The sequence below is a fragment of the Rhineura floridana genome, chromosome 17, assembly GCF_030035675.1.
Source record: "Rhineura floridana isolate rRhiFlo1 chromosome 17, rRhiFlo1.hap2, whole genome shotgun sequence".
In the NCBI taxonomy this organism is placed as follows: Eukaryota; Metazoa; Chordata; class Lepidosauria; order Squamata; family Rhineuridae; genus Rhineura; species Rhineura floridana.
Window position 1 is genome coordinate 2363611 of NC_084496.1, and position 27896 is coordinate 2391506.

General features: G+C 48.4%; 4 protein-coding genes and 1 non-coding gene across 11 annotated transcripts in view; 2 read left to right on the forward strand and 3 right to left on the reverse strand.

Annotated features, from left to right (window-relative positions):
* Window positions 1-1300: 1300 nt before the first annotated feature.
* On the reverse strand, window positions 1301-1431 carry LOC133372148 (small nucleolar RNA ACA64). The gene has a single exon (XR_009759460.1). It is a non-coding gene; the product is annotated as a small nucleolar RNA ACA64 (small nucleolar RNA).
* Window positions 1432-3819: 2388 nt separating this feature from the next.
* Window positions 3820-8381, forward strand: RPS2 (ribosomal protein S2). Its single transcript, XM_061599767.1, has 7 exons — window positions 3820-4020; window positions 4672-4761; window positions 5699-5806; window positions 6645-6818; window positions 6934-7093; window positions 7831-7922; window positions 8254-8381. Exons 1-7 carry the CDS (start codon window positions 3835-3837, stop codon window positions 8335-8337), a joined length of 894 nt encoding a protein of 297 aa, XP_061455751.1. The 5' UTR covers window positions 3820-3834; the 3' UTR covers window positions 8338-8381.
* A 1743-nt stretch (window positions 8382-10124) lies between these two features.
* On the reverse strand, window positions 10125-13835 carry NDUFB10 (NADH:ubiquinone oxidoreductase subunit B10). The gene is made up of 4 exons (XM_061599152.1): window positions 13543-13835; window positions 12628-12766; window positions 11089-11228; window positions 10125-10413 (listed from the first exon to the last, which is right to left on the reverse strand). The coding sequence occupies exons 1-4, from the start codon at window positions 13829-13831 to the stop codon at window positions 10307-10309; spliced, it is 675 nt and encodes a 224-aa protein (XP_061455136.1). The 5' UTR covers window positions 13832-13835; the 3' UTR covers window positions 10125-10306.
* A 1348-nt stretch (window positions 13836-15183) lies between these two features.
* RPL3L (ribosomal protein L3 like) lies at window positions 15184-25469 on the forward strand. Its single transcript, XM_061599151.1, has 10 exons — window positions 15184-15289; window positions 16145-16337; window positions 16907-17075; window positions 17290-17425; window positions 18335-18521; window positions 19188-19348; window positions 19509-19610; window positions 20724-20819; window positions 23060-23179; window positions 25319-25469. The coding sequence occupies exons 1-10, from the start codon at window positions 15287-15289 to the stop codon at window positions 25373-25375; spliced, it is 1224 nt and encodes a 407-aa protein (XP_061455135.1). The 5' UTR covers window positions 15184-15286; the 3' UTR covers window positions 25376-25469.
* Window positions 25022-27896, reverse strand: part of LOC133371611 (testis-expressed protein 2-like) — a 35100-nt gene continuing 32225 nt past the window's right edge. For all 7 annotated transcript variants that reach the window (XM_061599148.1, XM_061599145.1, XM_061599147.1 and 4 more), the window contains one exon: window positions 25022-27852. In XM_061599148.1, coding sequence (XP_061455132.1) covers window positions 27727-27852 — 126 coding nt within the window. In that variant the 3' untranslated portion in view covers window positions 25022-27726. The remainder of the gene's footprint in view (window positions 27853-27896) is intronic.

Consider the following 27896-nt stretch of genomic DNA (forward strand, 5'->3'; position numbering starts at 1 on the left):
TGCCCAGAAGGGAATGTAGCCCTCAGCTGGAAAAAAGTTTCCTCATCTTATGTACAGGATCAGACAGCACAATCTGGGAGAGAAGTCTCTTTAAAATGCTGCTATATCCATGGCACAGAGTGGTAAGCAGCAGTAACGCAGCCGAAGCTCTGCTCACGGCCAAAGTTCAATTCCAACGAAAGGAGGAAGTTGAATCTCCGGTAAAAGGGGTCGAGGTCCACTCAGCCTTCCATCCATCCGTGGTCGGTAAAATGAGTACCCGGCCTATGCTGGGGGGTAAAGAAAGGCCGGGAACGGAACTGGCAATCCCACCCCATATATACAGTCTGCCTAGTAAACGTCACAAGACGTCACCCTAAGAGTCGGAAATGACTCGCACTACAAGTGCGGGGACACCTTTACCTTTTTTATATGCAATAGCCCCAAACCAAAGAAACATATTCATATGTTTGTCATATTTTATTTAGAACGATTACACCTTGCTTTTTCTTCTTACTCAGAGACTCCCAAGTGATGAAGAGAGAGAACCAATGTTTTTGTTTGTGTCTTGTGACTTAAAAGCCAGGTATACCATATGCCCCAAACTCTTGCATTAACCTTGTAAAACTGGTTAATCTCCACTGTGAAACAGGAATCTTTTTTAAAGTAAAAGATACATGGACCTTTAAGATTCTGCAGCATGTGACCCTTTTTCAGAGTACGTTATTGCTAAAGCTGCAATGCAGTACATATCTACTCAGAAGAAGTAACCTCCATTGGGTTAACCAGGCCTTACTCTCAGGTAAGTGTGTATTGGATTACAGCCTAGTTGAATTATATACTGCTTAATGCCAAAATAGGCTCCTAAGCAGTTTACAAGGATAAAAAACCCATGACACAAGCACTAAAATATAAACACCCATAAGTAAAATGCACAACACAGTCTCATTAGCAAAGTAAAAATAAAAAGCCACAATCATTAAAATACATTATTTATTTAAAAGCATCCATATACTGGTTACTATTATATTCCTTACACGGTGTGCAGGCTAAAAAAATAAGCAACGTATCATTAAATCAAAAAGCAAACCCAAAAAATGCTATAGAACGCCTGGTCTTCAGAAGCCAGCAGAATGCCAATGCAGATCTTGCCTGTGGAAAAGAAACAAGAGGTTTGCATCCTGAGCTTTGATTTGTAGCCTTCCTTCTGTAAAGCTTATTATTATTATTAATTTCCTTTATGGATCACTTCCAATGAAGCATCTCGAAGCAATGTCACAGTACAACAAAAGCCTGTTGTGTGGCTCCTCCCACGCACGGGGCATATAGGAGCATGGGTTTTATTGCCCATGCGCAGTGCTTAAGGGCAATAAGCTTAATGCTCCCTTTGCTGTGGGCACCGTTATCTCACCCAAGGCCACTGAAGGAGACCAGAGATGATTTTCAGACAGGGCCCGGAATAACTTGTAGGCACAATAGGGAATCTTAAAGGCAAGAACGCAAACAACCCCCAGAGCAAAACTGCTCAAAGCTTGAAGTTAGGCACGGGGAACCAGAGACCGAAAGCCAGCCCCAACGCCAAGGCTGCCTACCCGGCTGGCCACTTTCTCACATTCAAAGCAAGATCCCCTCACTTTTCATTTCAAAATAATTAAATGTGTTCAAAAATCCAAACCAAGATATAGGCCGTTCTTGAGGAAGGGTGACAAAGGCTCTGCCAAGCATCTGCTCGTTACGCAGAGCAATGTGATGCAGTGGTTGGAATGTGGGGCTGAGACCTGGGTTCGAATCCCCACTCAGGCCACTGGCCTGCGATCGAGGCGATTCTGCCGGCGTCTCTCCCGCGCCTCCCTTCAGACGTTACACCATTCATGTGCGTAGTGGCCGACAAGCCGCGAAAGCCCGTTTGCGGACTTCTGCGCGGGACGGACGGTGCAGATCTTCGCGCCCTTCCTCGGGAGCGAAGCTTGGAGACTCTTCCCTCCTTCCCGCACCGGGATTGGAGTGCTGGGATCGAGCCCCGAGAAAAAGCCTGCTACAAAAGCCTGCCATGTGGTCAAGGAAACGGAGACACTACAACCCCCAGAATCCCTTGCGCCCCAGGCCTAACCACCCCTTATGGGCAATGAGAAGGAGCAAGCTGGGAGATGTAGTGCTTAAATGCACTGCAGCCTAAAACAAAAACATCTCGTACTTTAAATTTAGCTAATACTTTTCTGTATAACCTGCACCACCTGCCCCCTTCTTCTCTTTCCACCAAGCACTCCCTTACCTGTCGGCGAAGACTCTGTGCTTCCCTACCGCCCGTCGGACCTTTTATAGAGTTGGTGTTCTTAATCACGCTCGATCCGGGGTTCCCGCTTCCAGCTCTTACGCCTGCCCATTAGGTCACTTGCACGTATCGCGCGAGGAGGCACATCTCGCGAGATGTGCGACGCATAAATAGCCTTCTCCGCGAGCTCTCGGCCTTCTACTTTAGAACACGTAAGTGAGGTGGCTTGTTTTTTTGCGTGTGGTAGGGGAGGCGTGGGAATCCGTCGTAATCGGGTTTGTCTGGGGCCCGGGTTTGGTCGAACCCACCCCGGGGGGGTTGGGACGGGTTTCCGTGTCTTGGGAGGAAGGGATTTTTTTGTTTGTTTTGCACTTCAGATGTAGGGTTGGGGCTGAGTGCCAGTCCGAGGCCTAGTTCAAAGCCGAGGTTGGTTGAAAGGCAAGGAAATTGGGCTGTGCCATCTCAGAAAGCATGTGAAGGCTGGTTCCCTTCTAAACAACAACTGAATTCCTTGCATGCAGAAATTTAGCATGTTAGGGGATGCCATTGGAACTTTCAGCCTAAAGTGGTACAGCCCAAACTTGAAATGGTACAGCCCAAGCAGCACGTGGCGGCTGGATGCTGGTGCTTGACTGGGATGTGTCTCTTCATGTGAATTTAAGGTGTTGCTGCAGATTTCCAAAGGAGAAATCTAATTTGGCCGGGCAAAAGGCTGCAAAAATGTCACCCTGAATAATAGGAGCGTTTGCTGAAAGCTGTGTAATTTATTGTAACATACAATACAATTGGCTTATTTGGTTTTTAGTCGTAAGCAGTAACTTTTTTATCATTTTTCGTTTCCTTACTTTGCAATTTGACTGGCCGGTAAGAGGGAGTTAACAGGAATAATGGCCAGATTTCCACCAGGCCTAGGGTGAGCAGAGAAAGGTTTGGGTTTCTTCCCTAATAGGAGTGAAGTTATTATGGGAGGATGGTTTTTACAGGAGACCAGGGCAAGGCTGTGAAATATGTGTGGCTGTCTGTAGCAGGACTGTGGCATCCATCACGTTCGGTGCTTAATTCTTTTGCACTCCTAATTGTGCAAACTGGTTTATGGGCTGTGTAGCTGGATCCTATGGATTAAACTGGAGGTCTAATCTTAATTGTAGTGCCTTTAATGTAGGGTTGCTATCCTTTAGTTATTCTTCTGTGGTCTTCTTCTGCCATTTTAAAATCATGTTATATGGCGTAATAAATTTAACGTCATAACAACTAAAGAATGGTGGCATGGTAGCTACTAAATTAGCTGTAAAATCTGGGGTATCTAACCTTTTTGGCATTAGCGTTTGTGAATTTTGATAAAATTCTATCATTGCCCAGGCTAAAAATTGGATCTGGCATACAAAAAAAAGCTTTTAAAGTTTTTTCCTAGCCGTATGTAACTGGATCAAATTGCAAATGTGATCATGTTTATATAGTTCTACTTGCTGCTTGAGAGTAGAAAGAATATTTTCTGTAGTTTCCTTCTGTTTCTTTTGCCTGTCGTCCTTGATGCCTTGGGCTCAATGCACTAAAATGTTTTGTGTGCTTTGTTTTCACAGCAAATGGCGGACGACGCCGGTGCTGCGGGAGGGGCAGGAGGAGCTGGAGGTGGTGGTGGAGGAGGAGGAGCTGCCAGGGGAGGCTTTCGTGGAGGCTTTGGCAGTGGGGGCAGAGGCCGGGGTCGGGGTCGTGGCAGAGGCCGTGGACGGGGCCGTGGAGCTCGAGGAGGCAAGGCTGAAGACAAAGAAGTGAGTTGGAATCAACTGTTGGTGTCTTTAAAGTAACCTTCACCAATCTGCGCTAGCTGAGGCTGATGGGAATTGTAGTCCAGAACGTCTTTAAGGCTTGGTCCCCAATGCAGGGCGTTCCATAGGGTTAACCAAATGCTGTTACCAAATGGATCTGGCCTTAGCTCTGTGCGGTCTAAGTGATACCGGTTGCTGAACTGTTATTAAATTAATGACTTAATAATATGTCATTATTAATTTATTTGGCAGGCCTCTATTACTTCTTGAGGTCATTCCTAGGGAGTGCACTCTTTGAGCTAGAATTTCAACCCAATTCAGTGTCTTATAAATGTTCTGCCGGAGTCCTAAAGAGACCAAATCATCTTAGCTCTGCCTCCTTTATTTAAGCATTTAGAAGACTGTAGAATATGGTTAGAAGGCAGATGAAAGGTGAGAAGTACTTTGAACTACTTTTAGAAAAAGAAGCCCCAACCAGGACAGCTTGCAGATAGAAAACTAGCAAAGTTGAGAGGTTTGGTTACTATTATTTTGGCATTCTCTCTTCCTCCCCCAGTTTGCAACTTGTAGATGAAAGACTGTGTTGCTTGTATATATTAAAGAGATGTTGCTGTACAGTGTTTAGGTGGCTTGAACTGATTTGCTTTTTTACAGTGGATTCCAGTCACCAAACTTGGTCGCCTGGTCAAGGATATGAAAATCAAGTCTCTGGAAGAGATTTACCTTTTTTCCCTTCCAATCAAGGTATTTGCTCTAGGGGCTCTACAGCGTTTCTCAGGACTGAACGATTTGCAGCGATTTCCACTTGGGGTTTACTGAGGAGAAGCTGCTTGGTAGAAGTTTATCACATGATACAGAAAATAAAAGCTTTTCCTTGTAACAGGTTGTCCAACTACACCAATTAGCAGAAAATTCAAGGCAGGCAAAAGGGAAGACTTCTTCACAGAGGGCATCATTAGTTGGTGGAATTTGCTGTCACGAGATGTGATGATTGCTGCCTTAGACTGACTTTCAAAGGATGGATGATTGGTCCAACTAGTCTCTACTCTTAAATGGCAGCAGCTATCCGGGTTTCAGGCTGGGGGCATTCCCAGCCATATGTGGAGATTCCAGGGAATGAACTTGGAACTTTCTGCATAGAGAGCAGGTGCTGTGGTCCCTCTTGAGGAGGAGAGGTCAGCCAATGGCTGCTAGACATGATAGCTGGGCAGTAGCAATGGGAGATGTCAGTTGCCTCAACACCCTGCTTATGGGCTTCCCTGGGGATGTCATATGCAATGGCTGGTGCGGGGATGGTAAAGACATGGCTGCAAAGCAACAACCGGGCACCTTAAAATGTGCTCCCAATTTTTCTTTGGCAAGCAGGGCTTGCTGTCTGTGCCAGTCATGTTATTATTTATTACATTTATACCCTTACATATAGTTCCCAGGCAGTCTCCCATCCAGGCACTGACCAAACCTGATCCTGCTTAGCTTCAGCAGGGAGCTGGCCTTAGGTGCCTTCAGACCACAGCCTGGGACATACGTTCTTATGGTGATGTTAGATGATAGGTGAGCCCTACCCACCTTTCACTGGAGGGTTGGGATACACCCTTGGTCTGACATGGCAGGTCTTGTACAGTCAATTTATGCTCACTGATTGAAACCTAGAGATACTCATCAGTTAATGTTGACTTTACAGGAGTCTGAAATCATTGACTTTTTCCTGGGCTCCTCTCTGAAGGATGAGGTTTTGAAGATCATGCCAGTTCAGAAACAAACCCGGGCTGGTCAGCGCACCAGGTTCAAGGTAACGTTTTGTATCTACGTATATGCAAGACACAAATCCAGAAGTCCCCAAAACTGCTCGGAGCCAGTGGCACACTTGTTCTCTGGGAGATTTACTCAGCCTGGCCCTGAAGTGTTAGTTTTTGAGCGTGCCAGGGTTGCAGGAGTTAGCTTGTCAGAGGACCTCTCACCTGTGTTTCTGCATGAGTTCGTAATCTGAGTACCAGAGGGAGGAAAGCCCAGGACTGGTTTGTGAGCTGATGCAAGGGATGCTTTTTTCCAAGCCTTGCTGAGTCTCTGAGCTAATCACCTCCAATGCAGGGGCACTGGTGACTTAGCAGCCCCCAACTGAGGCAGGCTCTTTGGCAAGAGAGGAAAAGGCCAGAGCACTAGCCTGCCACTAGTAGGATCACAAGACATTGGGTCCTTCAGATGTTGCTGGACTACAGCTCCAATAACCTGACTATTGACCATGCTGGCTTGGGCCGATGAGAGTTGCAGTCTGCAACGTCTGGAGGGCACCAGGTTGGGGAATGCTGATTTAGACAACTGGATTCTAAGCTGATGAATTGTCATAAATATTTTGGATTATGTCCATCTAAGTCCTCCTCAGAGGAGACCCATGGACTTAAGTTAGTCATTTCTATTAAGTTGGATGGGTCTGCTTTAAGTAGGACTGACGTTGAATGCCACTCACTGCTCGAATGGTTGCTGCTCAGTATTAATAGCTGTTTTCTTCAGGAATGCCTGTTCTTTAAAGGCTAAAAGTTGGCCGGGTATGTGTGTGTTCTGGCTACAGTAAAGGGGTGCTGGCATCTCAGCTGCACAGCTGACGGATCTTCTCTCGTTCTCCTGTTCAGGCCTTTGTTGCCATCGGTGACTACAATGGCCATGTTGGCCTTGGGGTCAAATGCTCCAAAGAAGTTGCCACAGCGATTCGCGGGGCCATCATTCTGGCAAAGCTGTCCATCGTGCCGGTGAGGCGAGGCTACTGGGGGAACAAGATCGGCAAGCCTCACACTGTGCCATGCAAGGTAATGCTTGCACTTTGGGAAACCAGTGCTGGGGATTTCAGGTTGGTCTTTGAATTAGGCTAGCCACATTTTGTGAAGCAGGGGTACTTAGCATGCAAAACTGGCTTTGTTTCAGGTAACAGGCCGTTGTGGGTCTGTCTTGGTGCGCCTCATCCCTGCGCCTCGTGGTACTGGAATTGTGTCTGCCCCAGTTCCCAAGAAACTGCTGATGATGGCTGGCATTGATGACTGTTACACTTCAGCGAGAGGTTGCACGGCCACCTTAGGCAACTTTGGTATGTTTGTTTTTCCCCGTCTACTTTACTTGGTCCTGTCTTGAGAAATGGCAGCACAGCGGCATGGACCCTATTACAGCATTGCAGATAATTTGCCTGAAAAGCAAAGATATCTGTGCTGGAAGCTGTCTTATACTGAGTTAGACCATTGGTCAATCTAACTCAGTATTGTCAACACTGACTGGCAGCAGCTCTCCAGGTTTTCAGGGAGGGTTCTCTCCCAGCCCTACCTGGAGATGCCATCGGGGATTGAACCTGGGACCTTCTGCATGCAAAGCAGGTGTTCTACCACAGAGGCACAAACCTTTCCCTGGAGAAGAAACTCCCACATCTATATTTGGACAAACCTTTATTGGGTGGGGAGGTGAGGGAAAAAGCTACAGCCTTCCCCACACTGGTGCCTTCCAGATGGTTTGTTGGACTGCAGGGCTCATGGGAGGCACAGCTGCTGTACCACGTACAGCAAGTACTGTTTTCTGGGATGCGTTCTGTTAAAACTCTCTCAGCTCTGCTCAGTTGTGCCTGATTCAAGTGGCACAGCTGTCGTTTTTCGAGAGGGAAAGCAAGTGGGTTTGTATTTGCACGGCAGTGAGATTTGATGAAGTGGTCTCCCTGTTCCTTTTCAGGCTCGACAAGTTAATATACTGTATGGGCAAGTGATTCATTTTCCCAGTAAGAGTGACTGCTTTTAGTTCCTCCTGCTTAGCCTCTTGTGACCTGTGATCTTTTTGTTCTAGCCAAGGCCACCTTTGATGCCATCTCCAAGACCTACAGTTACCTGACCCCTGATCTCTGGAAGGAGACTGTGTTTACCAAGTCACCTTATCAGGTAAAAGCGCCACTGAGAATTGGGGCATAAATTTAAGATGTCTTTGAGAATTGGGTTTATCATCTGATTCTGTCCCTCTGTTGTTGACTTGGGGGGAGGGGAACAACAAACTAGAACATGGGCTAAAGTTAACCCCCTTCCCTTGTGTATCAGCTTAAATCATGAATCTGCTGTTGAATCCCTCCCCTGCCAGCATTTTCTTTCTTTTTTGGGGGGGGGGGTTCTAGCTGCAATTAGCAGCTTTGACTGCTTCAAACTGACCACCAGGGGCAGTGGGCTTCAGAGACGCTTCATAGAGTGTGCTCAGGTTCTGTTCTCTCCTCCTTTCCAGGAGTTCACTGATCATCTGGCAAAGACCCATGCTGCCAGAGTGGCTGTGCAGAGAACCCAGGCGGCGGCTGTGGCAACTACATAAAAGATTCTGTGCATTAAAAATAAAGCGACCAAGTGATTTCTAAACCAGTCTCACAAATGTCTGGTATTTGTTGTTGGATGAGTTATAGGACATTGGAGCCTTCAAAAGAAGCATAAAAAAATCAGAAAAGCCCGAGTGCTGGATCAGGCCAACATGCACCCAGTCCACCAGATGTCCCCATGGGAAGCCCACAACAGGGCCCGAATGTGACAGCAACTCTCACCAGCATACTGTGGTAGCGGAGGTAGACAACAGCCGGCGTGGCCAGTAGCTACTGGTAGCCTTATTCTCCATTACTGTCTATAACTCTTTTAATATATTGTTACCAAGTAGACAGTATAGAGGATAGTTCATGAGCTCCTGAGCAGCATTCTAAGAGGTTACCATCTTTAAACTTCTTTGACCCAGAGCTCTGGGCACTGCCCCCCCCAAGTAATAAAGCATGTGCACAAGCTTCACGTATTTGTAGATAAAAGTCACTTCTTGTAGAATTCACATGGGGGGGTGTGCTCAGACCTCTGAGGATGGTGGGGGAAGATCCTTGAGGTGACATTACAGTAGCCATGTTTAGTTGGAAGATGCCTGTGTGTGAATTTGTTTTATGTGGGGAGATCGGCGCACAACGATCAACACACAATCTTGACAGAAAAAGGCTTTGATCTAATGGCATGGATGCCATGACGATTGGAAGTCTTATCTGCTGCAGACTTCATCCGCCTTCACAGCCGTTGTAATGTACACATTGTTATCCTCTGCCTGTTCTGCCGCTGAGGACTTTCTTGGGTCGTTCTTTGGTTCTTCTCCCTAGTTGGATTCTTGCTAGATCACCTGAAAGGGCCAGTTAAGTGTATTGCTTCAACAGACCACAGCTAGATGCTCCTTTTGAGATTCAAGAGTAGTACATCATGACAATAACTGGCACTTTTTTATCCCTGGTATTTTAGATAGACACAATCCTATTAAGAAACTTAATTTCAAGCTGTTGGTCCCTGTCCATGAGTTTGTCTAATCCTTTTAAAAATCATATGCGGAAGGTAATTGCTACACTCTGCAACATTTTCAAAAGTTAAAATGTGTGTACATATAGAAAATATATTCATGGGATGGATTATTTTTTCATAAGGCATAGACAGACTTTAGGGGCTCCAGCCTGTGGGCGTCCAGATGTTTTGCATCACAACTGCCATCAACCCCAGTCAGTAGGTAGGCAAAGGCTGCAAACAGCATAATGGAGTCTTCTTATCAGGCTTGAATTGTAGTGCAAATCATCCAGCAATTTACCAGTGTTCTATCTTGTCCATTTGTATTCTGCCATCGGTAAGTGTGGTTAATTGCTAAACTAGTTTATTTTCTAATCTGCAAGGAAGGGCCCAGTCCCCTTAATTGTTTGAATAACTGCAACTTCACTGCCCAATGAGGCTATGGTTGAGTTTTTTGAGCACGGTTCACCAACCTGAGGCCTATGACAAAGCTGCATACCTTTTGTATTCTGCCAAGGAAATTAGTTCAAAATTGCAGGCTTAGATAATAGGTCTACAGAAATTACTTTAAGATTGTTACTTTCACATCACACACGTCAAGACCACTCCATATACACACACAAAGCCATGTCCCTAGAGAAGGTACTCTATACCAACCCTGGCAGAAATGATCTCTAAGAGACCATTTTTAATTTCCAACTGCTATTCAAAAAGGTAAACGCGTCCTGCCATTTTTCAAATATCTCCACTGTAGCTTCTGCTACATCCCATTTCTCCATCCTGTTGTGTTCACAAAAGTAAAGGCGATCACAGCATTTGTAGCTTTATTGTTTTTTTCACCACAAGCTGCATTTTGAGTCTGCCCTGCACATTTTACAGTAGTTTAAGAGAACAGCACAGGCATAGTTTTGCTTTACCATCTACAATGGATAGTCCACATACGTTCAATAATCTGGAGCTCATTCCAGTTGAAGCGCTGCAGACAGCGCTTACTCTTGTGCCTTGGCAGCCTTAGCTGCCTTCCTCTCTGCGATCATCCGATGCTTCTGCTTCATTAAACACTCACGAGCGGTGCCCTGGGCGCCAATATCTCCATCTAAGATAACATTGTGAAACAGTGCCGAATCAAGATGGATAGCAAAGGCAACCATCACCCCCTGCTGCAGAATTACATACAAAGCATACTAACTTGTTACCCAGAAGGCAGGAGCAAATAAGAATGCTATATGCTTAAAGGTAACCAAGTGTCAGGAGGACATTGAAAACCCTCACCCCAGAGCAAGTTCCACTTGTCATTTAGCCAGACAAAATTTGCGTTTCCCTTGTCTTCCTCTGCCGGAAGGGGAGAAAGAGTCTTGACTACTGTCAGACTGAGCTTTGCAGGTATTTTTGTGCAGGTACACACCCAGCCACGATATCACTTTAATGGCAAGGCCCTCTGCTCCTCCCCAGAGCAGGAGCTCAGCCTTGTGTCACCAAGTCCTGAAGCGACTTGGAAAACAGCAACACACAGTTTGCTGTGCCCCCTCCAGCTGCTGAACTCCCAGTTTTCCTATCAGCATCTGGAAGGCACCAGTCTGCCTTTAGTGTTCAAGGCTCAATGCGAAGAGTGGCGGATCTCATGCTCACTGCCAAGGTGCTCATTCATGGATTTTTATACTCAAGCTTCCCAATCCTACCTGAGTGAGCTCAGGCTGGAACACAGCATTTAATTCGGATTGTTTTTACAATGGGGTTTCACAACAGTAAGCAAATTTGAAAGTAGACTCACATCTGTCCTGATAGGCCTTGGCCACCTCTGTGAACTGCTTTAGCAACCCTGCGCAGTTCTGCTTGTGGTTGGCACCTTCCTGCACCCTGCAAGCGCCTAATCTCTGCTGGATGATGCTCACAATTGTTTTATCAACTTTACTGTGAAAACAAAGGGGGGGGGGAGACACACACACACACACTTGAAGAATGCCGCAATACAGACTTTAGTTAAGGCCCTGGATTTAAATTCTGTACAGGGGGCTGCAGAAAATTCCACTTAAGTCAAGACGTTGCATCAAAAAACCAAGCAGTCTTGACAAGTTGCTCTCCCATTTAACAGGCATCAAATGTCAACCACCCCATGTGACACCCCCTTCTTAAAACTTCACCCTGGCTTCCTGTCCATTCCTGGAGCCCTTGCACAAGCTTTTGGTTCAAACTCCTCCACAGTCTTTTACCCCCTCACCCCTAATTCTAATATTCTACCCATAACCTTCAGTTTTCCATCTCTGCTGCCCACTCGGTCTTCCTTGCTCTCCTTTGTGCCTGGAACTGCCTCCCAGTGCCATGGCAGTGTTTGCCTTGCGACTCACTTCAAAACTTATCTTTTCTGTGAAGACTTTCGAACTGGGCCAGACTTCGCCAACCTGGTGCTCTCTGGATGTTTTGGACTATGGCTCCTTTCTGCCCCAGGAAAATTGGATTCCAACACATGAGGGCACCAGCTTGGCGAAGGCTGTCCTGAATGATCTACCACAAACACTCAACACAACCCTGAAAGGAGGCTGTTCCAGTATTAGATCAGCTACCAAACGTCTAGGGGAGGAATCTTTGGCCCTCCAGATGTTGCTGAACTAAAACTCCCATCAGCCCCAGCCATCATGGCCAATGGCCAGAGACGATGGGAGCTGTAGTTCAGCAACATCTGGAGGACTAAAAGTTCCCCCACACCTGGTTCAGGGCACAGGTGAGCAAACTCTGGTCCTCCAGATGTTTCTGGCCAAATTTGACAGGTGGACCATCCCTGGAGGCTCAAATCGGAGTGCGGGAATTGTCTTAAAGTGCTTTGCAAAAGTTATCCTTGAAGCGGCTCCACACCTCTCCTTTAAGCAGGCAAGCTTAAAGAGGCAAAAGAAGCCTGCCTTGCACAGGCTCCTTTGTGTTCTCGCCCACCTGCTAGCCTGCTCACTTAAAGGAGAAGCAAAGAATCTCCTGCAGAGGGCTTCAACCCCTGCCCATCAGCTGATCATTAAATCCTGCTGCCTTGCGTGCACAATCCTGCATGTTCCCTACTGGGAACAGGCAGGCAGGCAGTCATTGCAGGATCAAACCCTGCCCTCCCACTCCTCAGCTGATGTTTGGGGAAAATGGTCTCCTTGCCCAAACAGGTCCCCCCTGGCAGGCCAAGATTGGTCCACAGGTCAGAGGTTTCCCACCCCTGATTTAATCATTAAAAGACTGCAGGCAGCATCCCTCACAGAATATATTATTTGGCAAGAGAATGGAACTGAAAAAGATTTAAAAAAGGCCCCAACAACCGCAGAATGACAAGACATACATATCTCTTCTCCACTGCATCTCTGCTTCATAGAAGCACATGTAGTCATCCTCCAAGCACTCCGTGTAGTCCGGCACGCGGCGGAAATTTCGGTGATAGAAGTAAAGCTTGTGCTTTGCATGCTGCCGCTCTATCCATTCTGCAGCAGTGAAAGATTCAGAGACACTTTTAAGGCATATACACCAGAGAGATCTTTTAAGTAGTGAGAAGCAAAGGCTAATTGAACTTGTACGTGAATAACGAAGGCAATAACAATCGCTGCAACCTTAAGGAGACTTGCAAAAATCTCCCAGGTTCAATCAAAATCAGATCTTGTTCTTATTGCTGGAACAGTTAAGGGCACAATTCTAGGCGTGCCCACTCAGGAGAAGGACCCCTTGCGCTCAATGGGCGTTAATCCCAGGTAAATTAGGATTGCAATCAGAGTTAGGAACTGGTGTGATGCAATGGCCAGGATAAGTCCCAATCAGTATCACAGCCTTCTCCAACCTGGTGCCCTCAGGATATACAACTCCTATCAGTCCTAGTGCAGCCAATGACTGGCATTGATGGGTATTGTACTCACAGGTGCAATACGAGCCACTCCATTCTTATCCTCAGGACCCCAACAGCAACAGGAGGCTTGGAAACAGCCACTTGCCCACAGCGAATGACAACCACCTCCTGGCAACCAGACAGGTAAGCTTGTAGCCCCTCCCTTGCCCTTATAGCCCCTCCCCATAAGTCCTGGCCCCTCCCTCTCTGCCATTGAAGCCCCTCCTCTGTATTGAAACCCTGCTCCTCCTTATTGCTACCTACTCTAGCTCCGCCCCGTGACTTCTGGCCCCTCCCCCTGCTCTGCCTCCTTGTTGCTTCTGGCCCCGCCCCCTGCTCTAGCTCCGCCCCGTGGCTTCTGGCCCCGCCCCCCGCTCTCACCCCTCCAGGCGGTGACCGGCGTGTCGACCGCGTAGTGAAAGATTCTCTCCATGAGGGCGACCGGGTTGGGGATCGACGTCTGAGGGTTAGGCGCCGGAGTCCGGCTCGGCGGCACGGGGTACACATCCTGGTCCGGCTCTTCGGGCATCGCAGCGGCCTTCTGGAAAGCGATGGGGGGACAAAATGGCGGCCTCCTCCCTGGAGGGACACGGTCAGGGCGGACAAAAACACACACGCGCGGAAAAGGAGTGCGCACGCGCAGCCTCCTCTGGCGGCGCGCGCGGTGCATGATTGGAGGCCTGGTTTGTCGACTTTGGCGTAAGAGGCTGGAAGGGGCGTAACGCGCAAGCGCAGCAAGAGCCATGACCGCGAACGTTTTCAAATCCGAGGGATTCTGGGAAATGTGGTTCTCTTCGCTGCCGTCCCTTCGTTTTCTGATGCAGCTGCCGCCGCCTGCACATTCGCGTTCTGCAGTTTTCTTCTCTATTGTATCATCAGCCTGATGGGAGCTGCATCGGCTGAATTACCACCTGTTCAGAAACTACCATTATTAGTATTAGCATATTAATAGAAGAAATCAGAAAAATTATGTGATTTCTTGCCTGCCCATCAGGTTCCAGGGTGGGTTACAACAATTTAAAGTTCAGTGTTAAAAATAATTTTAAACAAGTTACAGTCAAAAGAGCTACTAAAGTCACTGGAGTTGTGCCAGAAAGTAAGGTGGCAACCTTATGGTGTAGTGGTTAGAGAACTGGACTAGGACTTGGGAGATCAAGATTCAGATTCTCATTCAGCCATGAAGCTCACTGAGTGACCTTGAGCTAGTCACTCACCTGCTTACCTCCCTACCTCACAGGGCTGTTGTGAGGATAAAACAGAGAGGGGGAGAATCATGTATTTCACCTTGAGCTCCTTGGAAGAAAGGCGGGATATGTGTGCGATAACAAAGAACAATGGGGTTGACCGAAAACCTTTCTTAACTTTGCAAAGCAGCTGTAATGAGCCAGTGTGATGTAGTGGTCAGAAGGTCAGACTGGGACCTGAGAGACCAGGGTTCAGAGTCCCTCACTGGGTGACCTTTGCCAGTCACTGCCTCTCAGCCTAAACTACCTCACAGGGTTGTTGTGAGGTTAAAATGGAGAGGGGGAAACCATGTATACCACTTTGACCTCCTTGGAGGAGAGGTGATATAAAAATGCAATAAATAATAATAAATAATACAGCCTTTGATAGTGGAGGTAGAATATAGCCGTTGTGGTTAGTAGCCACTGACAGATTTATCTTCCTAAATCTTTTCCCCAGTTTCTTTCACTTCCTAATTCTGCCAATCCATGTTTGCATAGACTGACTGCGGGTGCTATACTGAACGGTAAACGGGCCCTGTCCATGCTCAGAGGCAGTCTTATTACTTCACCACCATTCCAGGCTGATGAAGGACTGGTTCCCCAGGTGGCAACCGAAGCAGAATTTTGTCTCTTCCCACCATCCATACATAGATGGTGATTGCACATGGTGGTAAACTGAGACCCCCTGCTTTCAAAATGACCTTTCTTGTCCATTCCATCAGCTGGTGGTGTCAGACCCCTGTCAGCATGCCCGGGTATGAAATGAATATAGCATCAGAATGAAGCCAGCTGCTAAATTTATGTCTTGGGGGCTGCGAAACAGCGTTGGTATTAGACAACCAAGGCACTCGCTGGTGGCCTCTTTCGCTGCTATCAACCTGGGCTGAAGACGTCTGATCATGGTCGGTACTGAGTTGCTGTGGGCCAGGCCTGCCTTTTCTGTGTGTCTGTGTGTGTGTGAGATGGAAACAATATTGCTGGGAATTTTGTGATTGGGAGACACCAGTACTTTGGCAATTCAGCATCGTCAAATCTGTCTCCCCAGAGAAGTACATATGGCCCAAACTTGGTCAGAGCTGAAACGGACCTTGAAAGCTTGTTTCTTTCAAACTGCATTCTGTCAAACGAGCTCATTTGTTAGGTTTAAAAATTGCTTTTGCTGACTTTAGTTTTTTCTAACAGGATCATTTTTCTATGTATTTTTAAAACGGCGCTACAGGTTTAATTAGCTCTTGTAAGCGGCCTTAGGAGGGCTTTTGCCTGAAAAGTGGCAAATAAGTACGTTGAATGAATAAAACACGCTCCAACATCTTCACACGGATGCTCCAGTGCACTTTGTGACGGACCTGTCCTGCTCACTCCAAGGACTGGCATGTGCCCAGCTCCACTCTTGTGCACTTACATAGCCCCTACTTTTACACAAGGAGAATGTTCTTTTCTGGACCCTTTGCTGTAGTCATTAACGTGAAGTCATTAACTGTGCAATAGCTTGTCTTGTGCTGAGGAGCTATATGTGTCTAGGACCTTGGAGATGATTCCCAATGGTCAGGGTTGATGGGAGCTGTAGTCGAGCAACATCTGGAGGGACCCAAGATGATTAAATGCATGTGTAGCTGCCTTATCCTGAGTCAAAACATTGGCTTCTCAGTCTCCCACAGAGATAGGGGCTCTCACTATATGGGAAATGATCCACAACAATTTTTGGGTCAACAGTAGTCTTTGGGTGGTGCATTCATTTCTCTTTTTTCATTTCCTAGTCCCATCGCAAGTTTTCGGCTCCCAGGCATGGCCACCTGGGCTTCCTTCCTCATAAGAGGAGCCGCTGTCACCGCGGGAAGGTGAAGACATGGCCCAAAGATGACCCCAGCAAACCGGTCCACCTGACAGCCTTCCTGGGCTACAAAGCCGGCATGACTCACATACTCCGGGAACTTCACAGGCCAGGGCTAAGTAATGCTTGAGTTTGATTGATTTCTGCCCCACCCTTCCTCAAAGGAGACGTCACGAGTGTTTTGATGGAGGCGGGAAGTCAAAGGACTCAGGACAGGCACTCCCACTTGCCGCCACTTGCAGCCGTCGGAAAGGGGTATAGCTCAGTGGTGGAGCATATCCTTTTCATGCAGAAAGGTCCCAGGTTCAGTCCTTGTTGGGATCTCCAGCTGAAGGATCATAAAATGTGCTGGGAAAGGTCTCTCTCTCCCTGAGGTCCTGGTATAAAATAGCTTCCTGTGTTTATACATAGGCCCAACATTGGCCCTCACCATGGTTGGGCATCTGCTGATGGCCCCAGGGCTCAGAAGGGTCCATCGCCAACCAGCCTGACTTCACCACTGCCACCAGGATCTTCTTCTTCTTCTTCATTATGATTATTATCATTGTTATTATTGTTTTTTGTTATTTTTGTTATTATTATTAGTCTGCAGACCATACAGAGCTAGATGGACCAATGGTCTGACTTGGTAAAAGGCACCTCCCTATGGTTTTAAGCCTGTTTCTTTTGCATTCCATTAATTTTTCAGAGGTCTCTAAGCGAGAGGAGGTGGAAGCTGTCACCATCATAGAGACACCCCCTTTGGTGGTGGTTGGAGTGGTGGGCTACATCGCGACGCCGAGGGGGCTGAGGAATTTCAAGACCATCTTCGCAGAACACATCAGCGACGAATGTAGGAGGCGTTTCTACAAGAACTGGTGAGTGATTCCTGCACGGCAGGCTGAGGGCTTAGCAGACAAAGCAGCCCCACAGGCATCACTTGACAAACGTCCAGTCTGCTACCTGTGTCTGCACGGAGGAAACTTCCCCAAGGCTTGCTTGCAAAGTCCTTGGTGGAAATGTGCGGCGTTTCGAGTCACCTGTGAATCCTGTGGCTGATTGTTCACGGCGGGACTCTTCTCACCTTTCCAGGCACAAGAGCAAGAAGAAAGCATTCACCAAGTCCTGCAAAAAATGGCGGGACGAGACTGGGAAGAAGCAGCTGGAGAAAGATTTTGCAGCCATGAAGAAGTACTGCAAGGTCGTCCGCATCATCGTCCACACCCAGGTGAGCAACTTCCCATAAGTCTTTAGGGAGAGCCTGCGATGCAGCCCTAGCGACAGAGGTGCTTGCAAAGCAGCGGGGCTTTTGCCTTTGGTACAACCCGAAGAAAGAATGTGTCTAACCGTAACTGCACTTTAGAATGTTTTTCACTGTATTTAGGATGCGTTTCTTTTTCATGTTAAATTGTTTTGTTGATATGTTCGCCACCCTGGGCTCCTTCAGGAGAAAGGGTTTGATATACATTTAATTAATTGATTGATTAATAATTTTAAACGGCCTTGGACCAGTGTACCTGAGGAACTGCTTACACCCATATGTTCCTGTCCTGAATTTAAGATCTTCTGCCTCTGGTCTCTTCTGCGTGCCTGGAATGAAAGATGTCAGACTGAGAGGCACGCGGGAGAGAGCCTTTTCAGTTGTGGCTCCCAGGCTTTGGAACTCCATGCCTCAAGAAGCCCGCTTTGCTCCCTCCCTGATGGTTTTCCGGAAACTTGTGAAAACTATCTTGTTCCGGAAAGTCTTTGGGAAGGACTGACGGGTGACCCTGACACTGGGGTTTTTTTTGCTTTTTATTTTTAATTTTTATCTTTAGAGTTCTTTTAGTATCACTCCCCCATATATCTATGGATATGTATACATGTCTGTCTGTCTGTATATATATGCGTATTGTATTTTATGTATTTTAATTGTATTTTGTGTATTTTAATTTACAGTAATGTTTCGTGTTTTTATTATGTATAATTTTATGATGCATGTGTGTGAGTTCATTGTAAGATGCCCTGAGCGCCCTATTGTAGGGGTAGAAGGGAAGAATAGAAATATTTTAAATATTAATCAACCAATCAATCAATCAAATGTACATCCCGTGCAATCTCTGTTGCGTCTCATAACTTTGAGTTCCTTCGGATGCAGATGAAGCTCCTGCCACTGAGGCAGAAGAAGGCCCACGTTATGGAGGTCCAGCTGAATGGAGGCACGGTGGCAGAGAAAGTGGACTGGGCTCACGAGAAGCTGGAGAAGCAGGTTGCCGTGAACACGGTCTTCAGCCAGAACGAGATGATCGATGTAATCGGAGTCACCAAGGGTCACGGGATGAAAGGTACATTGCGGGCCTTAGCCTCAAGATGTTTTGGAAAGCACAGCCCTGCTGGCTAGAGCTGATGGGAGTTGTAGTCCAAAGCACCTGGAGGGCACCAGGTGGCAGAAGGCTGGTATAAACGGTGGCCAGATTGGCCGGGGCAGTTGCTGGCATAGCACTGATGAGGGAGGAGAAAGGATGGATGCTAGGAATCTGCATCCTTACAGGGCACAATATAGGCAAAATGAGTGATCCCGGAAGCACCCAGGATCTTTTGGAAAGCAAGCTTCTAGACCTCATTGCTGCTGAGAACATCTAGGCCTTTTCTTGTTTTAATGGCTTAAAGTAGCCTTCCCCAACCTGGAACCCTCCAGATGTTTTGAGCTACACAAGCAGTGGTGGGAGTTGTAACGGTAAGAGAACGGTAAGAGCCATACCTCGGTGGAAGAGCGTGCAGAAGGACCCTGGTTCAGTCTCTGGCATTTCCAGGTTGGACTGGGGATGTACCCTGTCTGAAACCTTGGAGAGCCCCTGCCAGCCCGTGTAGAATATATTGAGCTCGATGGACCACTGGTCTGGGTCAGTATAAGGCCACTTCCCGTACCTGCCAGGCTTCAGGTTGGGGAAGGCTGCTTTGGAGAGCTCGCTGTCAAACCCCTCTGGAACCATCCAACTTTCTTTATTCAGGGGTGACAAGTCGTTGGCGCACCAAGAAACTCCCACGGAAAACTCATAAAGGCCTGCGCAAAGTTGCCTGCATTGGAGCCTGGCATCCCGCCCGGGTGGGCTACTCCATTGCCCGGGCCGGCCAGAAGGGCTACCACCACCGCACAGAACTCAACAAAAAGGTACAGTGCCTGCCGTCTTTTGTATTCTTCTGGGACTCACTTGCACTGGACTTGGGTCTGCATGTTGACACCCAAGTCGGCTTCCCAGTTCTGTCCCCACCCGTACCTGGGAAATGCCAATTGTGAAAGCTCATCAGCGCCTAATCTCTCTTCCCCCTAGATATACCGCATTGGCCAAGGGTTCCACATGGAGGACGGCAAAGTGGTGAAGAGCAATGCATCTACCAACTACGACACAACGGAGAAAACAATTACCCCGCTGGTGCGATGTTGAGAGGGAGGGGAGGGTGGGAAAGAGGGAGGGTGGGCGGGTGCAGGATCCGGAGCTGGCTTTGTTGACATTTTCGCCACCAAATACTAAATCTGTTGCTCGGCTGAGGAGCGCAGGATGCCGCCTTTGCACCAAGTCAGAGCCTTGGTCCATGTTGCTCAGTATTGTACTCTCTGATTGGCAGGAGCTCCCCAGGGCTTCAGGCAGCGCAGTCTTTTCCCAGCCGTAGCTGGAGATGCCGGGAATTACTGCGGAAGATAGTGGTATCAAAGGCTACTAGCCACGATGACTATGCTTCACAGTCAGAGACAGCATGGCCCTGAACGCCAGTTGCTGGACGCCGGAGGAGGGGAGAGTTACTCTTGCACTCAGGTCCTGCTTGTGGGCTTCCCTTATTGGGCATCTGGTTGGCCACTGTGAGGACAGGATGCTGGACTAGATGGGCCACTGGCCTCATCCGGCAGGGCTCCTCTTACGTCCTTTTGAGCTAGGTGGGTCTAACTCAGTATAAGGCAACTACTTACATAGCTCATTGGCAGAGCAACTGCTTTGCATGGGTAACCCCTAGCATCTCCAGGTAGGGCTGGGAGGGGCCTTCTGTTGATGACCTCAAGTTCCGGTATTATGAGAAGATGTTCAAAATGGCTGGTGTGTGAACAGGGTACTGGACTATAGATGGGTCACTGGCCTGCTCCAGCAGGTCTCCAAATATGTCCTTATGAACCTGGGGCCATCTGCCTGCAAAGGATCTGCTCCTCCACTGAGCTGTGGTCCTTCCCTTTACAAGTGTCAGAGACTGCCTTATATCAAGTCACACCATTGATCCTCTAGTATCCTCAGTATTATCTCTACACAGCCTGTTAGCAATTCCCCAGGGTTTTCAGACCTGGGTCTCCCCAGCCTTTCAGAGAAGGGGGCGCTCCCAGCCCTACCTGGAGACATCAGAGGCTGCACCCGGGACACCTGCATGCAAAGTAGGTGCTCTGCCACTGGGCCACTAAGGCCCTCCCCCTCCACATCCTTGCACCCAGACTGGGGTGAACCCTCTCGGTGGCCGCCCACGTGCCTTCCCTCTCAACATTCGCTTTGTTTTTTGCCCCACAGGGTGGATTCCCTCGGTACGGAGAAGTCAACAACGATTTTGTGATGGTGAAAGGTTGCGTGGTAGGCACCAAGAAGCGAGTCCTCACCCTCAGGAAGGTGAGGCCCTCATCAGAGGCAGGGGCTGTGATGGAGACAGGGACTCCGGGGTTGAGGGGCCCCAGCAGGGCTGAGATCCCAGCCTGCAAGCAGAGCGCTCTGCTCTGCAAGGGGTGGGGGCAGGAGGCCATGGGTGATGTGGTCCTGAGGAAGCGGGGAGATCAGGGTTGCAGCTGAGCATCCTTGCTGCAATGGGCAGCATCACGGCTAAGAAGCTGATCTATGACTGAGGGACTCCTGGTTTGAATCTCGGCTCTGCCACAAGTTCACTAAGTGACTTCAGCAACCCAACCCTCTCAGCCTGAGCAACCTATGGGGACAGTAACACTGGCCTACCTTACAGGACTGCTGTGAGGATCACAGCAAGACAAAGAACGTCCCTGGCCAGCTCCAGGGGCTCTTGGATGACACTGATTATCTTGATCCATTTCAATCCGGTTTTAGGCCCGGTTTTGGCACCGAAACAGCCTTGGTCGCCCTGTATGATGACCTCTGTCGGGAGAGGGACAGGGGGAGTGTGACTCTGTTGATTCTCCTTGATCTCTCAGCTGCTTTTGATACCATCGACCATGGTATCCTTCTGGGAAGACTCACGGAGTTGGGAGTTGGGGGTACTGCTTGGCAGTGGCTCCGCTCCTACTTGGTGGGTCGACACCAGAAGGTTGTACTTGGGGAACATTGCTCGATACCCTGGACCCTCCATTGTGGAGTCCCGCAGGGATCGGTACTGTCCCCCATGCTTTTCAACATCTACATGCAGCCGCTGGGTGCAGTCATCAGGAGTTTTGGACTGCGTTGTCATCAGTACGCTGATGACACGCAGCTCTATTTCTCCTTTTCATCCTCCTCAGGTGAGGCTGTTAACGTGCTAAACCGTTGCCTGACCGCGATAATGGACTGGATGGGGGCTAACAGACTGAAGCTCAATCCAGACAAGACTGAGACGCTGTTGGTGAGTGCCTTCACTGCCCAGATGGAGGATGTTCATCCTGTTCTTGATGGGGTTACACTCCCCTTGAAGGAACAGGTTCGTAGCTTGGGAGTTCTTTTCGATCCTTCCCTGTCTCTTGAGGCCCAGGTGGCCTCGGTGGCACGGAATGCTTTTTACCATCTTCGATTGGTAGCCCAGCTACGTCCCTATCTGGACAGTGACGACCTCGCTTCAGTTGTTCATGCTCTGGTAACTTCTAGATTGGACTACTGCAACGCGCTGTACGTGGGGCTGCCCTTGAAGACTGTTCGGAAACTACAGCTAGTCCAGAATGCAGCGGCCAGATTGTTGACGCGGACCAGAAGGTCCGCTCATATAACACCTGTTCTGGCCCGTCTGCACTGGCTTCCTATTTGTTTCTGGGCTAGATTCAAAGTGCTGGTTTTGACCTATAAAGCCCTACACAGCATGGGACCGCAATACCTGGTGGAGCGCCTCTCCCAATATGAACCTACCCGTACACTACGCTCAACATCTAAGGCCCTCCTCCGAGTACCATCCCATCGAGAGGCTCGGAGGGTGATGACTAGAACCAGGGCCTTTTCAGTAGTGGCCCCCGAACTGTGGAACAGTCTCCTTGATGAGGTGCGCCTGGTGCCGACGCTACTATCTTTTCGGTGCCAGGTGAAAACCTTTTTATACTCCCAGGCATTTTAAAGTGTATTTTAAACAGCATTTCCGTATTTTGGATGTTGTTTGGTTCGTTATTTATTTATTTTTTTTTAATTTATTGTATTTATTGTATTTATATATTGTGCTTTTTAAAAAATTTTTGTACACCGCCCAGAGAGCCTTCGGGCTTAGGGCGGTATATAAATTAAACTAAATAAATAAAAATAAATAAGCGTGAAACACTACGAGCATCCTTTGTGACCGCTTCTTGTTTGCGGCGTTGAGCTCTTTGGAAGGAAGGCAGGACGTAAATGTTAGGAAATCCTTCCTGTTCTTACGATTGTGACTATTATTATTATTAACCTCATGCTTTCAACCAGCCAGGGCTTTGCACCTTAATGGCCTGTCGGCAGTACAGACAGGCATTGGTTTTATACCAGTTTAATGCCAGCCAGAGGGTTACCGCTGTTGCTTCCCGACTTCTGCCTGAGGTGGTTGTCTCACCATGCCTAATGATAGAGCCGGCCTTGGTCACATGGACAAGTTGTCCGTGCTCTACCAATGATACCTCGTGAAAAATCTTGCCAGTCACCCTTGTTTCTTCATTTGACCAACCCCCTCTCCCCTCTCTCTCCAGTCCCTCCTGGTCCACACAAGCAGGAAGGCTTTGGAGCCCATTGAACTGAAATTCATTGACACGACCTCCAAGTTTGGCCACGGACGCTTCCAGACGGCGCAAGAGAAGCGCGCGTTCATGGTGAGCTGGGTTCTTGTCTGTCTCCAAGCTGCTTTTCTCCCTACATGGGAAAAGATATGGGAGCCTGGAGTCTTTTCCCCACTGGGGGCGCTTCCAGACTGTTGCTGTTTTTTGGGGGGATTCAGTCACATACCAGCAAATTCAGGTCACACAGTTAAAAGCGATTGGGAGGTCTTGTGCAACAAACCCACCTCCCCAAATGTTTTTGCAAGAAGAAGAGTGATGGGGAATGCAGAGGGGAATGCTCGATAAACAGGCTGTCTGGTAGCACCTTGGGCAAGGGTGTAGTCGTCTAGGGTCTTGGGGGGGTCTTAGACCCCTTACTTTTTTGGGAGCAGGGTCCCTATGTCTCCAGCATCCTACAAGCCAATCAGCATGAAAGAGGAGTGTGTTAGCCACTGAGAAGAATCTTCACTGTAGCTAACATTCTCCCCGTTCATGCTGATTGGCTCCTAGGGATGTCAATTGTTGTGGGAGAAGGCATTAACAAGGATCTCATTCCTTGTCCTTTCCTGCTGATTGGAGCCAATCTGAAAGGAGGTGAGTCAGCCACGGAGAAGATTCCTCACAGCAGCTAACACTCTCCCCTTTCTGGCTTATCAGCTCCTAGGCAGTCTGTTGTGGGACAAGGCATTAATAAGGATATCATTCTCAACCCAGCAGCAAAAAAAGGGGGGGGAGTGGGTGTGGCGGTGACCAACACGAAGGGACCCCGCACTTCTGAATTTGCCACTACGCAACTGGCCTTGGGAGAGAACGCAGTGCAAGGGTGCAGCTTTTGTGCAGAATGCAGGAAGGTAAAAGGCTGACCACCCCCACCCCCTGCTTTCAACTTTGAGGCTGATCTTCAGTTTGTTAAGAAAAGAAGAATTGCCGAGATTGTCCACGTGACTCCACTCGTTATCCTCTGGAACCGACACAGCAATCAGACTGCTCAGAGAATGATGCTGTCCTAACTTTTCCTCCTCTTCGAGGTCATTGACACGATGTTCTGATGGGAGTAATGATAATCAATGCAATTACATTTCCCACTGGGTCTCCTCTCCCCCCCTGCCCCAGTGCCTTTAGTCAGTAGCAGTTGGTGGAGGGGGGTGAGGAGTGGCGTGAGGCAGCCTTGCTCACCTGGCTTCCTGATCACAGAGGTCGCTGCTGGAAACTGAGAGTGGGGAAGGGAGAGGTGACTGGGAGGTCAGTGTGGCATGGGCTCAGTTGCGGGAGCGTTGGGTTGGATGTGCTGACCTCCCCGACACCACCCCTCCCCTCCCCCTCGTGGTTGCCGGCAGTAACCTCTGTGTTGGGGAGCCAGCTGAGCAATGCCACCCCTCCCTGCTCCGCCTCGCCGACCGGCACTTTAGGCAAGTATGATTTTGTGTAGCTGGAGCTAATTCCTTCCCCCCCCCAAGATTTTCCTTGCCAAGCTGCTGAGGCTATGGATGATGATGAGGCAAGCCATTATCTTCCTTCTGACAAAGGAAGCCTCAAGGGTTAGGAAAAATGGGATTTGTAGTCAACAGCATCTGGGGGGCACCAGGTTGGCCCTGTTGGCAATGAAGGGCAGTTGTGCAGTGTTTGGGAAATGGAGGTGCCCTGAATCACTCTTGTGACTTCACCCCCCCCCCCCCCGCAGAGACAACATGGCAAAAGAGCCCTGCTTCACACAAAGGCGATCAACGAAAGTCAGGCTGTCCTGATTAGGGATGTAAAAAGGCATTGCTTTCTGCTCCACCCCGTGTTCGCTGCATGCAGCACTGCTTCCATTCCACTGCAGTTCACCTTCTGTGAACATTTGTCTCGCTGTCTGCTGGGGTGAAATTATGAAATTTACATAATTAATTGTGTCAATTATATTTTCATTACATTATTCCATACCATTAATTTCACTGCAGTGAAAATGTGTGTGGGGGAATGTAATCAGTTATGTATCATTTACGGGCTGAAAGCAACAACAAAGCAAATTCTGATCATACTCGCTTGTAGAGATTTCTGTTCCGGGCATGGGACAAATGAGTGAACATTGGCCATTTCTGTCCCCGTTTCTGTCAGAATCCTTTGACGTCCATAACCTTGATGCAAATTGCCTTTTGTCTTGCAAATGTAGCCATAAGATTCTGAGGCCGCTTTTTACTGCTTCCGTTCCAGGGCCCGCAGAAGAAACACTTGGTGAAAGGGAAACTGGAAACTGAGGAGGAATTGTAAAAAGGTTCCTCTGGAGAAGACGGTTCCAAAGTCTGGCTCAGCCCAGCATTGTCCCTCCTTTGAGCTGTTGCAAATACGAATATACTGAAACAAACCTGCTGCTTGGCCTTCTGTTCTTGGAAAGAACTTGCCCCCACCTGCCCATCCATCTGTGAAGTCTTCCAGGGCCAAGCAGTTAAACATCTGACTTAAGAGTGCAGTCCCATGCATGGGTGAGATCCAATGTTAGTCCTATTGAAATTAATGAAATGACTAAGTTAGGTGTATCAGTGTCGGTGGATCTGCCCTGAATAAGGCTGAGTTGGATATAACTCCATGTCTACTCAGGCATGCCCATTGAGTTCAATGGGACTTACTTCCGGAGATGTGCGTGGAGGTACCTATTTTGGCCAAGTGACCCTAGAGCAAAGGGTAACTTGGTCTTCTCCAGCCTGGTGCCCTCCTTATGTTGTTGGACTCGAACTCTCATGAGCCCCAGGGAACTGTGGTCCAAAACATATGGAGGGTGCCAGATTGGCAAGGCTGCTGGAGAGTCAGTAAGCCACACAGCCGCTAAATGTGCCCTCCAGGTGTTAAATATGGAATTAATTTAGTTTCCAAGTGATTTAACTTTGTCGTGTAGATGTGCCCTAAGATGGAAGTGAAACTTGGGTCAAACCAGCAGCTTTACTTCTTTCGCAGACAAAATGCAAGATACAAAGCTTGTGAAACAGAAAGAACAACAGAAAGCAAACAGCCCCCCCAAGATCGATGCAAACCTTTATTTTCCTTCACCTCCCCTGCCATTTCGGGTCGGCTCTGACTTGCACGTTATCCATGGTTTGCAGAGCCCTTTGAGTAGATGCGACCGCTGCGTCGCCGTCATTAACTTCCCAAAGCTATTGCTCTGTTAAAACGTTTTATTGCACGAAAGATAAAGAGTCCCACAGTGACCCCCTTCTCATTGGATGGCTGGCTCTGTTTCCTTTGCTCTGCCAAATGCCCTCGGGGTTAACCCCCCAAGGACTTGACACGGGTTTGGAGCACCCTCTTCCAACCTGGTGCCCTTTAGCTGTTTTGGACTACAACGCTCATCAGCTGTGCTGGCTGGGGCTGATGGGAGTTGTAGTCCAAACGTGCTGGATGGCGCCCGGTTGGGAAGATTGGTTTAGAGACAGGAGTGCAGAGGTGGGCTGGAGTGTTAAAGGCAAGTGGAGGATGTATGTAATTGGGAGAGAAAGCAGCGCGTGCCTCAGGCCCCCTTTGCTGCCTCACTTGTGGCGTCATGGGTTAAAACATTATGCTTCTTTTTCTAACAGTCCCTTGGAGAATGAGGTTTGGCCTGCACACACTACCCTTGCTTTGGCGCTCTTGGTTGCCTTCTTAGATAGTCTCCAGTCTCACACCAATGTGGAGGCTGTGCAGCTTTTGGAAACCCTCCCCCAATGATTCTCATGAAACTGGCTACAGCCTCCAGCCCCAGAGTGTCCCAGCTGCAGAGCGTGTCATCCTTGGACATTTTCAAAATCAAGCTAGGTGCAATTTTAAGTGCATTTATAAATTCCTGGAGTCAGCACCAGCCCCCTTTCTTTCCAAACAGCAGCCACCTGCCAAAGGGGAGGGTGATGGTCTGGATCAGGACCGTGGCATGGTGGGTAGGGGGAAGTTAATCTTTTCTCCCACATTGTTTTTTTGCCAATGAAAATCTCAAAATCTGTGATTTGCCCTGAATTGTCTCTTTTAATCATGTAATATATTCTCACTCGGCGTCAACCTGCAGTCACCGCTGAGGTTAACTTTGACAATCTTCCTCAGGCTGGGAGTAGCAGCCGGGAGAGAGGCAACGCTTGGTGGCTCAACATTCAAGGTTTGGGGCCCGTCTCCCCCCCAACACTGCAAGGCTGGGTGGAAATGGGAGGACTTCAGACTACTCGCAGAAAGAGTTTATTTCCTTCCTTCCTTTTCTAGCATTTAAATGGTGCTTCATATGGCTGTTGTTTGCAAAGGCAGGATGTAGGCAAAAGTGGGCTTGGAATCTTCCCCACTTTCTTCTTGGCAGTGGTTTTAACAGCACTGCAGAAGTCCCTGCTTGCACTGGTAAGAATCTGGTGCCTTTGGGTGAGAAGGATGTGATTCACCTGCCCGGAATACCTCCTCTTTGAGAAATGCATCCTGTGCTGTGAAATATCAGGGGAGGAGGGGGAACTCCTTTGCCTTAGAGAGCCTGTGAACAAGCTGAAGAGGCGGGCCAGCGGAAATGCGACCAGCAATGTTTGTGACACTGGGTTCTCAGTCTGGCAATGAAAGAATCAGGTCCAATCTTGGAGGATGCCATCAAGCATCTTTGAGCTGTCCACCCTGTGGGCAGCTCCTCAAAATTTCTTTGCGCCCTCTTCTTGGAAATCCTTCTGGGGTCCTTCCGTGGGCAGCTGGGATTCCAAACCAGAATGCATAAGGGGTAAGATGAGATCATCCATATTTGGCATCACTAAAACTTTCTAAGGTGGGGGTGAGGGAGGGGGGAAGAGAAAAGAAATCAGAT